A 13931-nucleotide genomic window follows, 5' to 3' on the forward strand; every position below is an offset into this window, starting at 1 on the left:
TTTCTCGCGTTTTTCATCCGTCAATGTGTGCAGATGTCCGTCGAAGGTTTTGGTCTTTCCATGAACTTTGGTTTTGAGCTGTTCAAAAGTTTCAGTGGGTTGTGAATTACGCAGTTCCTGCGCATTTTATACCAAATCTTATGTAAATCGTATGTAATTGTGCATGATTTTTGCTAGATCCACACGCAAATTTTGTTCTTTGCCTGGTTTAGTTGTACATCTTCCATGGTTTAAAGTGGTTTATTCATGATATGTCTGTGAAAATGTTATGTTACATTTTCTGACTTTTCCCACACATATCCACGAATGACCAATTTTCATCCGTGTAAAAACAATGTAGTGGCTGTGTGACAAAGCCTTCAACATAAGCAGGCCGCATACACAATAGGTCAAATATTGATGACAAATCAGTGACCTGCCTTGTAGGCATCAGTAAACGTTAACACTGCTTCCTATCCTGTGCTTCCATACACCATAACTGTGCCTCGGCACAAAAGGCATATTTTGGACGCATCTATGGAAAGTAAGTTATCATTTCCAGAGCGGTTTGGTACAGACTGTGTTCTATAGGTAGGCCATTAGGGAGGCAGGCTTATGTTCATTCACAAGTCACCATCTAGACTGGTGAGCTAAGATGTTATCTTTATGTATTCAGGTGTGCCATCTGAAAGTAGCAAGTAATAAAAAACATTAATACACATGAAGAAAAACTCATCATAAATGGAGAACAGCTCTAAAAAGTAAAACTATTTTCCAACAAACCTTTAGCCTTCAGCTGTGAGACAAGGTTATCTGCAGCTAAAAATTAAAAAACTTAAAGAAACTCACAAATAATGCATTTGTTTTTTTTTATATTCTAATCCATTTTTCCCTTTCGGGGTCACGGGGATCCCAGTCACTTGTGGGCAAAGGCAGGGGACACCCTGTCTGTCACAGGGTAGAGTGTCCGCAATCACACACCCATCCACTCTCACACCTAGGGACTATTTAGGTTGACCAATTAACCTATGAAGCATGTTTTTGGACGATGGAAGGAAGCCGGAGAAAACCCACGCATGCACGGGGAGAACATGCAAACTCCGCACAGAAAAGCCCCCCCATTGATGCTTTTTTTGGTCCAGGTCCCCCAGCCGGGGTCTTCTTGCTGTGAGGTAAGAGCGCTAACCACCGTGCCACCGTGCAGAATACATTTGTATGTTTGTCAAATGTAAATTAGTCAGATTCCTACATTAGGGGTGCCACATGGACCATATCGGGGACCAGTTAACTTTACAAAACACTATGGAGTTTCCCATAATGGGATTATATTTGTATATTTAGAAAGCCACAGTTTCTTCAATGGATACAAAACGAGAGAGCCACAAAATCTTGAAGCAAAAAGCATCCATAAATCACATGACCTGACAATTATGTGGGTGTGGCTTACATAAAAAATGTTAAATAATTAACTTCTTTATAGATCCCAGATGTGCTCGTATTAGTCATACAAAATGAATTATGGTTGCTAGTCTGAGAAAAAATATATCACACACTATACCATGGTCCGGGTGAATACTCGATTCTGATTGGCTGCTGGGTGTGCATTAAAAAGTGATATACCACTGGATAACCGCATGGTGAAAAAAGAAGTTCCGGTCACCTAGCTCAAATGTTATGTGTCACTGCGCCGGCTTCTTTAAAACAAACTTTAGCTTCATCATCTGGACAAAAACAAGTCGTAAGAGGTGAACTTTCTCTCTGAACTGATCCTTTATTGAACCCATCGGAAAGATCAGCATATATATATCGCCGCACCATGCAACAAATAGTTCGCTTTTTGTGAACTATTTATAAATTGAAAAAAAAAACAAGAATTAAGGACTAAAAACTGGTTACTATTTATTTCTTTTGTAAGTAACCATGGTATAAGCGGGTTCATGGCCAAAGAAGTATGCATTATCACTTTTTAACGCACTTTGCGGAAGCAACCGTCCGACGCTTCCACGACGTGCGTTAAAAAGTGATAATGCATACTTCGTTGGCCATTAACCCTTACAAATAGTTTGAGTAAGACGGGTCTTCATAAATTATTTCAAATGCAATAAACACAAGCCTAAGAAATTGTAGACATGTTTATAGAGGAAAATGTATTCTGTGCTAAGTTGGCCTTTTTTTGTGTATTTTTCAACATGTGTGAGTGCAAAATCTTTGTGAACCTCAACCTTAGTGGTAGGTAAGGCAAAGCTAGACCAAAAGGTGCTGTGCTGGATCAACATTGGTTTGGATCAAGAAAGCTCAAGGGCCAAAAATACACACAAACATGGGAATTTAAAAAAAAAAAAAACCCTCATGATTAATGCATACGACTCACCCCAGGCCTTATAGAATAACTACAACAATTAATACAAAAATTATCATTAAACAATTTGAAGACAGCCTTTAAAAGCTTCTAATTCCAAAAACAAACATTTAAAAGACAAACTCTTCACCGTTTTGGTTTGAATCAAGGCAGGAAAAGACTGGAAATAATGACTTATGAATATATAACATGCTGAGAGCGGAGGAGGGTCGCCAAACAGCCACTCATCAAACGCAGGTATAACAGAAGAGGACATCCTGCTCTGCTTAGCGCGCACAGTCATGCTTAGAACCGCATCACGCCACGGATGCTGCATCTGCAGCTTCATGTGTGTCTGAGGGAACTAATGATCTGTTCCCACACTGAACCCTCAGCAACTACTACAAAAATCAATGTGTGTTGATCATTTGACTTTTTCCAATTTCCCTTTGCTTCAAAGTCTCACAATATCTGAAAATTGATTTAAAAAATCTCCTGATTAATTTTTCAGGTTTTTCAACATAAAACCAAAATCCAAAATGAAAAGATAACCTGATCTGTTGTCATTTATGCTAAAAACATAAAATCTTTTTATCTAAGTGACTGAAACTGGAATGGTTTGGAATGACCACCATTGTGTGTCGCTGCATGAACTGGTTGAACTTCACAGCCACTTACCATGTATGCACTCAGCTCCTCCCATCATGCTTTGCTGCTGCTGCTGCTGCTGCTGCTGCTGCTGCTGCTGTTGTGGTGGTGCCTGTGGCTGGATGGTTTCCAATCCAAGAAGCGAGGACGAAGAGGACGAGGAGGACATGGAGGATGAAGAGGAAGAGCAGGGTGGAGGAGATGTGGGAGGACACTGAGAGCTCTGGTTGGGAATGGCAGACTGGGAGCTCTGAGAGGAAGAAATGGAGAAGAAAAACAGGTGACAAAAGAGTTGCAAAAGGATTTTTTCGTACAAAAAAGGAGTAGTAGACCAATTTTCATCCATTTTAAAGTAAAAAAAAAAAAGGTTTAGAAAGCTAAAACTGAAAAAAAAAATCCCAAGACCTAACATGTTTATATCCTTTATGGAACATAGAATTAAAACAGGAGCGTGGAGCAGCCCCGCCGCAGGGAAAATGCCCCCGGCGGGGGACGGTCAAGGCCAGGCGGGGGGTCCCACAAGTGGATCCCACCCAGCCTCGATCAGAAGGACTCAGCTCAACCCGCCGCCACGGAGGGAATCCTGGTAAGTTTCTTTCCCTCCGCTAAGTAATCTGCTTAAATTCAGCAGGTCTCGTCAGATCTGAGGTCGAACATACGAACAAATACTGTGGTCATCCTCCAAAAAAACAAAAACAGAAAGGTGGTCCTGCCAGGAAACATGGAAATAGTGCCAACTTTAATGCCAATATTCCACGTTGATTCCATATAGTATCCATTTATATCCATACAATCCAAGTCTTTGAAAAGACTTGGATTGTTTTGACATTACCATCATCACTACAAGATCAGCCTAAACGTTCACTATTTTGAGAGTAAATTCACTCAGATCTTCCTAAAATGTTTTCCTTTATTAACTGACAGTAACAATTTACTTGTGAAAAGTCCCATCCTTGTTTATCCAGCTCTCTTTGTGCAATTGTATGACAGCAGTGAGCAGGCATCTTGTCCTTTCCAATACTGCGTCCAACTTTGCATGTGTAACTCGTAGCTCGGCATCTCGTTGTCCTAAACTCCATGGTTACAGAGGTTATTTGCTAAACTACACCGGACTCCATTTACCTTAGTTTTTGAACATGTTTTGATAGATCAAAGGAATCACAGGAATCAGTTTTAACAGTTTCCACTCTAGTTTAAGCTAGCATCCATACGTCACATGACCGTCACTCTTTTTTTTTTACTGATCGATTCAACTTGAATCATTTTTCTCTTATATCCCTGATGTTTCATTGAGTTTTGTATGCAGATGCAGTGAAACAGGAAGCAGCTAAAGCCACTGTAAGGGGAAAATTCCAGTCTAAAATTTGTCAATTGGGTCGCCTCGTTTTTTTCTGAAGTGACTAAAATTTCAGTGATCATATGGTTGTTCATGTGATTTGTTTGCTTCTTTGCTCTGTAACACCACCATTAGATGATAAATGCTAATGTGATTTATCATCAGATTTATCATTCAAGAACATTTGAGCTGAACAAAGTAAGACTAAACTTCAGCGTCACTAGCTGAACATTTCAACAAAAACCCAGTTTTGATAACTATAACTAACTATAAAAGCCCTTCCTGCAATGTGCTGGGTTCCCTGAGCTCTCCTTCTTCTTTGCTTGTAATGGGTACTTTTCAGATCATTACAGTGACAAAATGAAAGAAGTGTTACCTGGGAGGGGATCTGGGCATTGGCAGAGCTGGGTCCATTGCTGTGCATCCCCATCCCATTCTCAGTTAAGAACTCCTCCAGGTCCATGTACTGGAGCTGGAACAGGCCTCCGTCGCATGGCAGCGTCCTCTCCCACAACAACGGTCCCAGGAAGGCTGACTGGGAGTTGGGTCGGAGTGGGCCAGAGCCCGGGGTTCCTCCCACCCCACCGGGACCGCCTGCGTTGACTCCCAAAGAGTCTTCGTCTGAGTCCAGGGGCTTGTCTTTATCTGAGGATGAAGAAGAAGACATGGTCTGTAGAACTACTTAGGTAGAAAGGCAGAATGTGGTTAAATTTATTCTTGAATCAAGCTCAGTCGTTGGTGTTGAAGGGCAGGAAGAGAGGTAAAGACCAATACTTCACTGTGGGGTCAGAAATACTGAGTTTGTGCGTCAAAAGCTGAGATGTTTCGAAAATAAAACAGGCAAAAAAAATCCAGAGATTCTTTGTTTTGATGTGTCCGATATTACGATGTATGATCGATATTGCGATGACGATATAACTTGTACATGAACACATAGCAAAACAACAAAAAACAACAAAAAACATAATTTCCATTTACTTTCAATTGTTCAGTTTAAATAAGAGTCAACATAACTTAAATTACACTCCAAATGACCCACATCTACATAGGAGGAGAGCAATAATTCATTTCAGTCAAATGTCCGTCCTTCCTTCCTTCCTTCCTTCCTTCCTTCCTTCCTTCCTTCCTTCCTTCCTTCCTTCCTTCCTTCCTTCCTTCCTTCCTTCCTTCCTTCCTTCCTTCCTTCCTTCCTTCCTTCCTTCCTTCCTTCCTTCCTTCCTTCCTTCCTTCCTTCCTTCCTTCCTTCCTTCCTTCCTTCCTTCCTTCCTTCCTTCCTTCCTTCCTTCCTTCCTTCCTTCCTTCCTTCCTTCCTTCCTTCCTTCCTTCCTTCCTTCCTTCCTTCCTTCCTTCCTTCCTTCCTTCCTTCCTTCCTTCCTTCCTTCCTTCCTTCCTTGAGCCAGAGATGACATTACATCACACATGTACTTCTCCCGCCAATAACACGTACCAACCCCTTGATCGTCTTTGCTCTGAACCAAAACATTTTGCTCTCAACTGGTTTGACGTGGAAGATGGTTGCCAAATCAAAGCTTTCACAACACTTTTTATATTATTTTATCTCTAACGTTCAAAATATTACATCCATTTCGTGATCATAATTCTTTATTTTATATTCTGGCTTTATTTTTATGGAGGTATAAACCAAAACATAAACTATAACTTAATTCCCAGCCATTCAAACTAGGCCTGTAGGATTTTTTTCAGTGTGAAAAAACCTCCTCTGAGATCGTATCTGAGAGATTATCATCTTTTATACCAAATTTGAGCATTTCTGCAAGAAAATAATCCCAAAAGCCAGTTTTGGGCAGGGGCTTGTGCAGATACAGAAATGCACTTAGCTGCATCTAAAAATAAAGCAAAGAGGAGCGAACTCAGAACGTGGGCCGGACAGAGAGGGTGAGAGGCCAATGGAAAGATAGATTCGGACCTGAGGCATTCATTCATTTACATCAACAGAAACCTAAAAGGGAAATGCTGCAAAACAAGCCCCACAAATAATGAATAGAAATACCAGAAAATGATGCTTATAAAAACATATTTTACAGAGTGAGAAGCATGAAGAAGACAGGACAGCTGAGGATGAGGATGAAGAGGAAATAGACTGGAAATTAAAGAATATATACATGAGGGCTTTAAACCAGCTGTGATTGGACAGAGGGGGGAGGAGCAGAGGCATTAATCTCTCTTCAGCAGCTCCTCTCTCTTCTATTTGTGTATCAATCAGAGGAGAAGAAGAAAAAGTTCTTCTGTTTAAAGGACAGCCGCCTCAAACAAAAGCCACATTCATACAAACAGGACTGTTTTTAGGGCCACGTGAAGCAGATTTAGATATCATTTTCTATTAAAAACACTGAAACAAAAATATTGTTATAATTAATCCCACCATATCAAGATGCTGATTAGACAGTATGATCAGTGCACAGGTGTGCCTTAGACTGGCCACAATAAAAGGCCACTATGATACGTTTTGTTTTATAGGGGGGGTCTGGGGGGGTCAGTCTCTGGTGTGACCACCGTTGTGCCTCATGCAGTGCAACGCATCTCCTTCGCATAGAGTTGATCAGGTTGTCGATTGTGGCATGTGGAATGTTGGTTCCCTCCTCTTCAATGGCTCTTCCTAGTTGCTGCTTATTGGCAGGAATTTGAAGATGCCATATACGCAGATTCAGAGCATCCTAAACACGCTCTGAGCTAAAGATTAAAGGGCCTTTACTGTGCAAAATCCACTTTTTGCGCTTTTAAGTGTATTAAAATGTTCATTCCTCACAAAAAAACACCCCAAAGCAGTATTTTGATCTGTTTACACATTTCTGAGCATTCCTCTAAAAACCTGCAGTCTGAGCATCATCCCTTTTCCGGTCCACAAAAACGAGAACAGCCCCTTCCAGGAAGAGTCTGCGCTGCCAGCACCGCCCCCAGATTGAATCACATTTTTGCCGTCGATCTAGCGGCTAAACGCCTTCCTTTTGTATGCACACCCATCTTTGCAAAATGTTCGCATGTTGTATGTTGTATGACGCAGACCCGCTGCTGAGGCCGGCTCTATATGTTTGACGTCACGAAATGGGCGGAACCCACACGGAGCGAAAGCCGGTGACTCAGAGACTGGCTACATCCAAAATCCTACCCTAATACCTAACTACTAAAAATCTGTACAGTGTGTGATTATCTAGTACCCAGGATTTTAAAATCAATTAGGACACAATGCTCACTACTTTTTGTTTTGTTTTTTTTAAGGCAAATATGACGTCATTGATTTCAGAAAGGGAAAATCTAATCAATATGATTGTTTTGGGACGGCTATTTATGAATCCACTGTGTTTTGATGGTGAGAACAATTATGGTTTATTTTAAAAATACATTTAAATTAGGGCTGCACAATATGAGGAAAACTCGCGATATTAGTGTTCAATATTGCGATGACTATATAACTTGCAATAAATTAATAAATAGCAACAACAAAAAAGTTTACATTTCACTGCAAAAGCTTAATTCAAATAGGAGTCATACTACCTTAAATTATTCTTAAAAAGACCATCATCTAATCAGGAGGGCAACATCTAACATAAAAGCTCCATCCGATTATTCAACAACTTAAAGGGCTCCATCTGATTGGTCAAATGCATAAAAGGGACTTACGCCATTTGTTAAAAAGTTCAAGCTGCCATAAGATTGTCTCAGCACATTTAAGGTTTACCATTTACTGCGATTTTTGCCGACTTTTGCGATATGGATATTGCACAGCGTGAAATCCCAATAACAAGTTTGCTAAAAATGTTCAAACGCAATGCATTGTGGTCTATATTAGCCAACCTAGTGAGCATCGATGAACACTGTTTTTTTGCAGAGACTTCTGGGCAATTTCTAAGGCACTCGATTTTGGAATGGTAGGTAGACAGCACTACAAAATGGCAAATGCACATTATAGTGCACTATGTAATGAGAGATGAAGGAATTCAGACATAGCCTACTTCCAGGTTGAAAAATGGCTCAGGATGGGAATGATAACAGCAGAATAAATCTACACCCAAACGTGTCTCTGAGCTCCTTATTTTACATATGAAACTCCCCTTTCCTGACACCAAACCCGAAAAGCCAGGTTCACTAATAATAATCTGATTTTGAGTCGCCAAAAGGTTCAGAATCTCTTTGTTTTTGACACCAATCTGGAAATAAAGCTTCACAAAATGCTCCACATCTTTCATCTTTGAGCTCAACTCTGATTAACAAACAACTTTGGTGTTTTTTCTCATAGATTTAGGATTTTAAACTTGTCATTTAAAAACCAAAAATTTGGTTTGTAAACTGGCCCCAAAACATCATCATTATGATTAAACATTTTATCAGGGTTTTGGGGGTTGTTGTTTTTTTTTTTTTAGATTTGAAGCGAGTTTCACACAAAGAATAGGATTTTAGGTGTTGCTTTGCAATCAGTTGTATTTTTGTCACAACTTATATTGATTTAGCATGACCAAATCATGCACTTTTTCTTTTGTGGTTCCATACTTTTCCAGGTTAATTTATTATAATTTATCGCTCACATGTAGTTTAACATTTTTAGGATTGCTTAGATGATGTCCATTACCTTTGTTCCAGGCTTTTTCATAATATTTGCATAGAACATGGTTTATGCTTTGATGTATAATTATCTTGGTTTTTCCCCAGAATTATTTTAGTATTTAGTGAGAGAATAACGTAGCACCTCATTCTGTGTTTTTGGCTTTGTGTATGGTGCAGCAGATTTATTATCTCTTAATAGATCCTGTTCTCTCAGGAGCAGCGGGAAAGCAGGATGAAAGAAAAAGGTGTGAGAGGCTGAAGATGAAGTAAAGGTGACACCGCCAACTTAAGTGGACAAGTCATTAAAGAGCGACCCCAATGCTGCAGAGGGGAAAAGGAAAGGGGGGATCTGTGCATGCAGAGATGCAATGGGCGGATGGATGGAGAAAGTTCTGTCTTTGGAGAAGGATCCAAAGAGATTCCTGTTAAAGAAAACAGTGACTAAAGCAGGCGGGAGGAAGATAGACCCTGCAGAAAATGTAAATGAGCGCAGGGACCGTGGTGGAGTAGAGGATGGAGTGATCTGGCAAGACGACGGGAGGCAGTAAAGCGTGAGAGGGAAAACTCAAAGACGTGTGAGAGGGAGATGTGCTAAACAGAGTGGGTGTTTGTGAAGGCGTCAAACAAAGCTAGCCAGGGGAGGGAGAAAAAAAAAGCAGGAGGGTGAAGGAGTAGCATTTATTCTGCACAGCCGAAAACCAGAGGTAACCAGAAGAATAGCCCCGACGACTCTCTCTCCTTGGCCCTATCAGGAGAAGAGCGCCGCTTTCGCTGACGGTGAGGCGAGACAGAGCTTTGGAAATGCCTTCTGACTCCTTGGCGAGCCTGTCAGCTGTGCTCACCATCATCATTTCCTCCTCTGCAGGCAGAGGGTTGAGAGGAGGCTGCAGGGAATCCACTAGGGGTCGCCCAAAAAAACAAGAAAGCGCTCCTCTATCTAAGTGTTTCTCAAAAACCCACTCCCGATTAAAAATGTATTTTTGGTAGTTTCATCCTGTACTTGTGTAATTTTTCTGATGAAGGAGAATATATATATATATATATAAATAACATTAGGCTCAAATGTGAATTTCTGAGTATTTCTTTCTTTAAATGACTCTGAATCAGGAGCATGTGTGACGCAGAGACTACTACGGTAAGCCACAAGCTCCCTGCTCTGCTCCATTGTGATGCATCCTTTAGTTAGCGACTGGATTCGTGCACGGCTTTGTTTTCCGTGATAAACTGTATGACTGGATAGCTCCGATTCTGCTCGCCATTTTTTGTTGCAGTTAATGTTAGCTTGGGGTTGTGAGGAGCTGTAAGCTATAGAACACATGTATAAAACACATAAACAATGGATGATGGGAAGTGGGGGTGGGCTTACTCACTGCAAATAGTCCAGCCCACAACTCAGAGGTAAAATGCCTGATGAACTATCGCCGCTATGTGGAAACTATGTCCTAGAAAACAACACTGCTTTATTTTTTTTTAATATGGTATAATTATAATTATAAGACCACTAGGAATATTTTTTAAACAGATCAAGCACTGAACAGAGTGGAGCTTTCATGTTTTTTGAGGTTAAGGTTTTTTGAAACTGTTGCTCCACAGACAAAAATAACAGCTCTGCAATGAATCCTCAATATGTTTCAAAATAAAATGAAATGTTTTTCTTTTTATCGAAAATCAATGCAGCGTCCTCGCAGCGCTGATGAGTGGGAGCAAGAGCAGCTGTGAGGAACAGGAAAGGCAGCCTGGTTAATATTTGCTACAGCAGCTGGTGAATGAGGAACAACTAGTGAGGGAGCTGCAGAACAAATACAATCTGATGTGATTTCCTTTGATCAGGACAGAGTGTTTGATGTGAAGGTGCAGCAGTAAGTAAGGTCTGATGTAAAAAAAAAAAAAACAATATGCATGTGAGAATGTTGAGTAAGCAACTCCATGTATTTTACAACCACACACCCTGTCACATGTACAAACACACGCACGCCCATGTGTAATCCCTACAAAGCCATGTGAGACACACAAGAATGGAAATCATTCATTTAAAGTCTAAAAGCATCTCATTTACTCAAATTATCTAGCAGAAGATGAATATTTTACTGAAATGCGTCCAGATGTACCCATGATGCATTGGGGTACTCACCCTTCATCTCACAACAGTCCTTGGGGCTCCTCTGGTCGGCCTTGATTGGCAGCTGCAGCAGAGACTTCAGGTTGGTCATGGAGGTCAGCTGTCCAGCTTGGGGGCCACTTCCGGTGGAGTTAGTGGCCCCGAAGTGCGGGCTGGTGGCCCCGGTGGGGAGATCCGGCGGCAGGAGCTGCGCAAGGGGCCTTGACATAACTTCCCGGGAGAAGAAGGAGGAGGAGGAGGAGGGAACTGAGGAAGAGTTGGAGGGGAGCAACCTGCCGAGTTCAAGATCAAAATAATCCACTTAGAGACAGCAAACAGACGTAAAAAAAAAATGGTGCGCGTGCGGGCGCTGGAGATCTCCAAATGATACGCGTTTGTCCCATACGGTGAAAATGGTCCAAATAAAGAGGTGAAAATATCCCTAATTCATCCTGTCGAGGCTCACGAAAAAGGACAGGCTGAGCCCAAACCACCCCCCAGCCGGAGATGATGAAGCAGGAGAACACGGACCGGTACTGTGCGCTGCTCCGAGCCTCAACCAAACTCAAAAAAATCCCAAAGAAACGACAAAACTCGAATGCAGAAAAGAAGAACGCCGCGAGGACTCGACGTGACCGAAACAACATGAGAAATAAACAAAAATAAAAACCTGCAGTTCTTTCCCTCCCTCTCTCCCTCCTTCACGCGCACATCTCTATTTTCGTCGCGCGCTCTCTCTGCCTGTCAGCTGGAACCAACACGGGGCCGCTAGCGTGACGTCACCGCTCACGGGGGAAAGGCGCCTGGAGGCGTGGTGCTTTTTTTGCATACTGAGACCACGCCTCTTTCACATCCCAGCTCACTGTAGTTGCCTTTACGGTACACAGGGAAAATCCGATATTTCACATTTTCAGCCTAGAGTTGGACCAAGTAATGGAAAAAAAATGTAATTTCAACACAAGAACGCCGTTAATAATTTTATTCCACTGAGTACCTTTATCCTTTACCTTTGGATCCCTAAAAACAAAAATATACATTGTAATATGATATTTTAATTGATAAATGAAATGTTTGCCATTTATTCCTGTTCAAATCTATTACAGATAGAGTCCAGTGGTGGTCTGGATGTACCTTCATAAACAAAAACATTAGTTTATTCAATAAAAAATCGTCAAAAATGATATAAATAATTGAAAATGATTTTCTACGCGTTTTCCTTGAACGTATCATCTGAAGCAAACATTAAGACATCACGCCTACTTTTCCTTAAACCAATGGCGAATGATCAGCTGATCGGCTCCCTGGAAGAACCGTGAACTCACCCTAATCTCCTCACAGTAAACATCAAAGGCAGACCTTAGACTGAGAAATACACTAAACGATACTCACTCCTGACTAAATAAACATCTCCTGGATTATATTATTTCCTTTCAATCTGTCAAAAATCAAAAGTAAATCTTTTTTTAATCTAAAAATGGTCAATTTATTGTCCACACACATCTGTTTGTTTTGTTGTATTTTTTTAATCAGTAAATTTTGTTTCTTACAAATTCTACCCTATTTCGAGTTTCAGATTTAAAAAAAAGAAATATTCAATAAATGTGTTTTCAAATGGCATAAACGCAAGTGGAAGCACCGCAGCTGTTCCCGCTCGCCCTCGCGCTCTCAACTGCAAGGAAGCACGTGTTCCCGGCACGCGCTGCACTGTTGCCTACCGGCGCCTGCTCCGCCCTGTGATTGGCTGAATCTGGGTCACTTTCTTCCACTCTCGATCCTCTATTGGTTAAAAATAGGTCAAAATCTCCGCCCATAGCTTTCTTCATGCCAGAGCCACGTGACAGGTCTGCTCAAAATACAGCGCGAAAAATTGTGCAAATTTCAGCTATAAAAAGACATAAAGCGGGTTAAAATATTACAAAATAATAATTTCATTAAAAAAACATGTGCTGTGGTTTCAAGGTTGATGAATTGGTTTTAAATATAATTTTCTTGATAGTTTACTAATTTTATTACTATTCTAAAAAAAAAAAAACCAATAGGTGAACATCACAACAGTTTAAACATATTAACACCCATCTTCTTTTCTGCTTTATGCAGAATCACTAAAGTTGTTGGAGCATCTGCTTCACCAGTCCATCAGAGGGCCACACACAGACAGACCTCACTCACACCTATGCAGAAAAAGAAAACGTTGATTCACATAATGGCTTACAAATGAACCAAAGAAGAAGAAAAAAAGCCTCAGTGGGAGGCAGGTCTTGCGTTTCTAGTGAACACTTCTCCACAGGCTGAGGAATGTGAGCCAGCAGCTGCCCTGTGGGGAAGTCAGTCCCTAGAAAGAGTTGTTGCTGTTGTCCAGTATCACAGGAGCAGGGGTGTTAAAACTTTTCTTTTTTTTCCCCTGAGGAAAACTATATGAGATGGGTGGGCCCCTCAGTCTATAAAGTAGACTGAGGGGCCCACTCTATAAAGTATGTTATACATCTTGGTTGGGTGCCAGTTTCTCCACTTGTGGGTCTGATGTCTGGTTTCATAGACCATAAAACTAAAGTTATTGTCCAAACAGTGAGGCGTTTAAACTCAAGTGTATTTCTGATTCTCTTTGTTTTTACAGTACGTCAGATCTTCAGCCGTTTTCCTCGTTCTCATCAGCTCCTTTGGCGTTCTCCTGATTGTACCTTTGGGTTTTCTCACTTCTGTGGTTTTTGAAATTTGAAAGTATCCTGTGCTCATTAAAAAATTAATTACGTTTCAAACTTTTTAAACAACTTCAGAAGTCTCTCAACTGAAAAAGATCTTTCAAACAATTTAGCAAAAAGACTGTAATCAACTAATTTAACATTTATATTAAGCTTGCATAAAAAGACTTTGAATGCATTTTATAGGTTTGACCAAACTTTGAAGAATTCTTTGTATTTCAGTGAATTTTTACAAAATAATATTAAAGTGTGTTGGGTTTATTTCAAATGTAT

At 40.8% G+C, this 13931-nt stretch overlaps 1 protein-coding gene across 2 annotated transcripts in view; it reads right to left on the bottom strand.

Moving 5' to 3' along the window:
• dbpa (D site albumin promoter binding protein a) overlaps nucleotides 1-11748 on the bottom strand; it is a 34916-nt gene extending 23168 nt beyond the window's left edge. The window contains exons 1-4 of one of the 2 annotated variants that reach the window (XM_078955351.1): nucleotides 11630-11748; nucleotides 10993-11252; nucleotides 4678-4946; nucleotides 2996-3215 (exon numbers count right to left, since the gene is read on the bottom strand). In XM_078955351.1, coding sequence (XP_078811477.1) covers nucleotides 2996-3215; nucleotides 4678-4946; nucleotides 10993-11188 — 685 coding nt within the window. In that variant the 5' untranslated portion in view covers nucleotides 11189-11252; nucleotides 11630-11748. The other variant, XM_023959908.2, reaches the window with a different exon arrangement.
• Nucleotides 11749-13931: the final 2183 nt, after the last annotated feature.

Source organism: Oryzias latipes, chromosome 11 (genome assembly GCF_053564925.1).
Source record: "Oryzias latipes strain Hd-rR chromosome 11, Olatipes_Hd-rR_3.1".
In the NCBI taxonomy this organism is placed as follows: Eukaryota; Metazoa; Chordata; class Actinopteri; order Beloniformes; family Adrianichthyidae; genus Oryzias; species Oryzias latipes.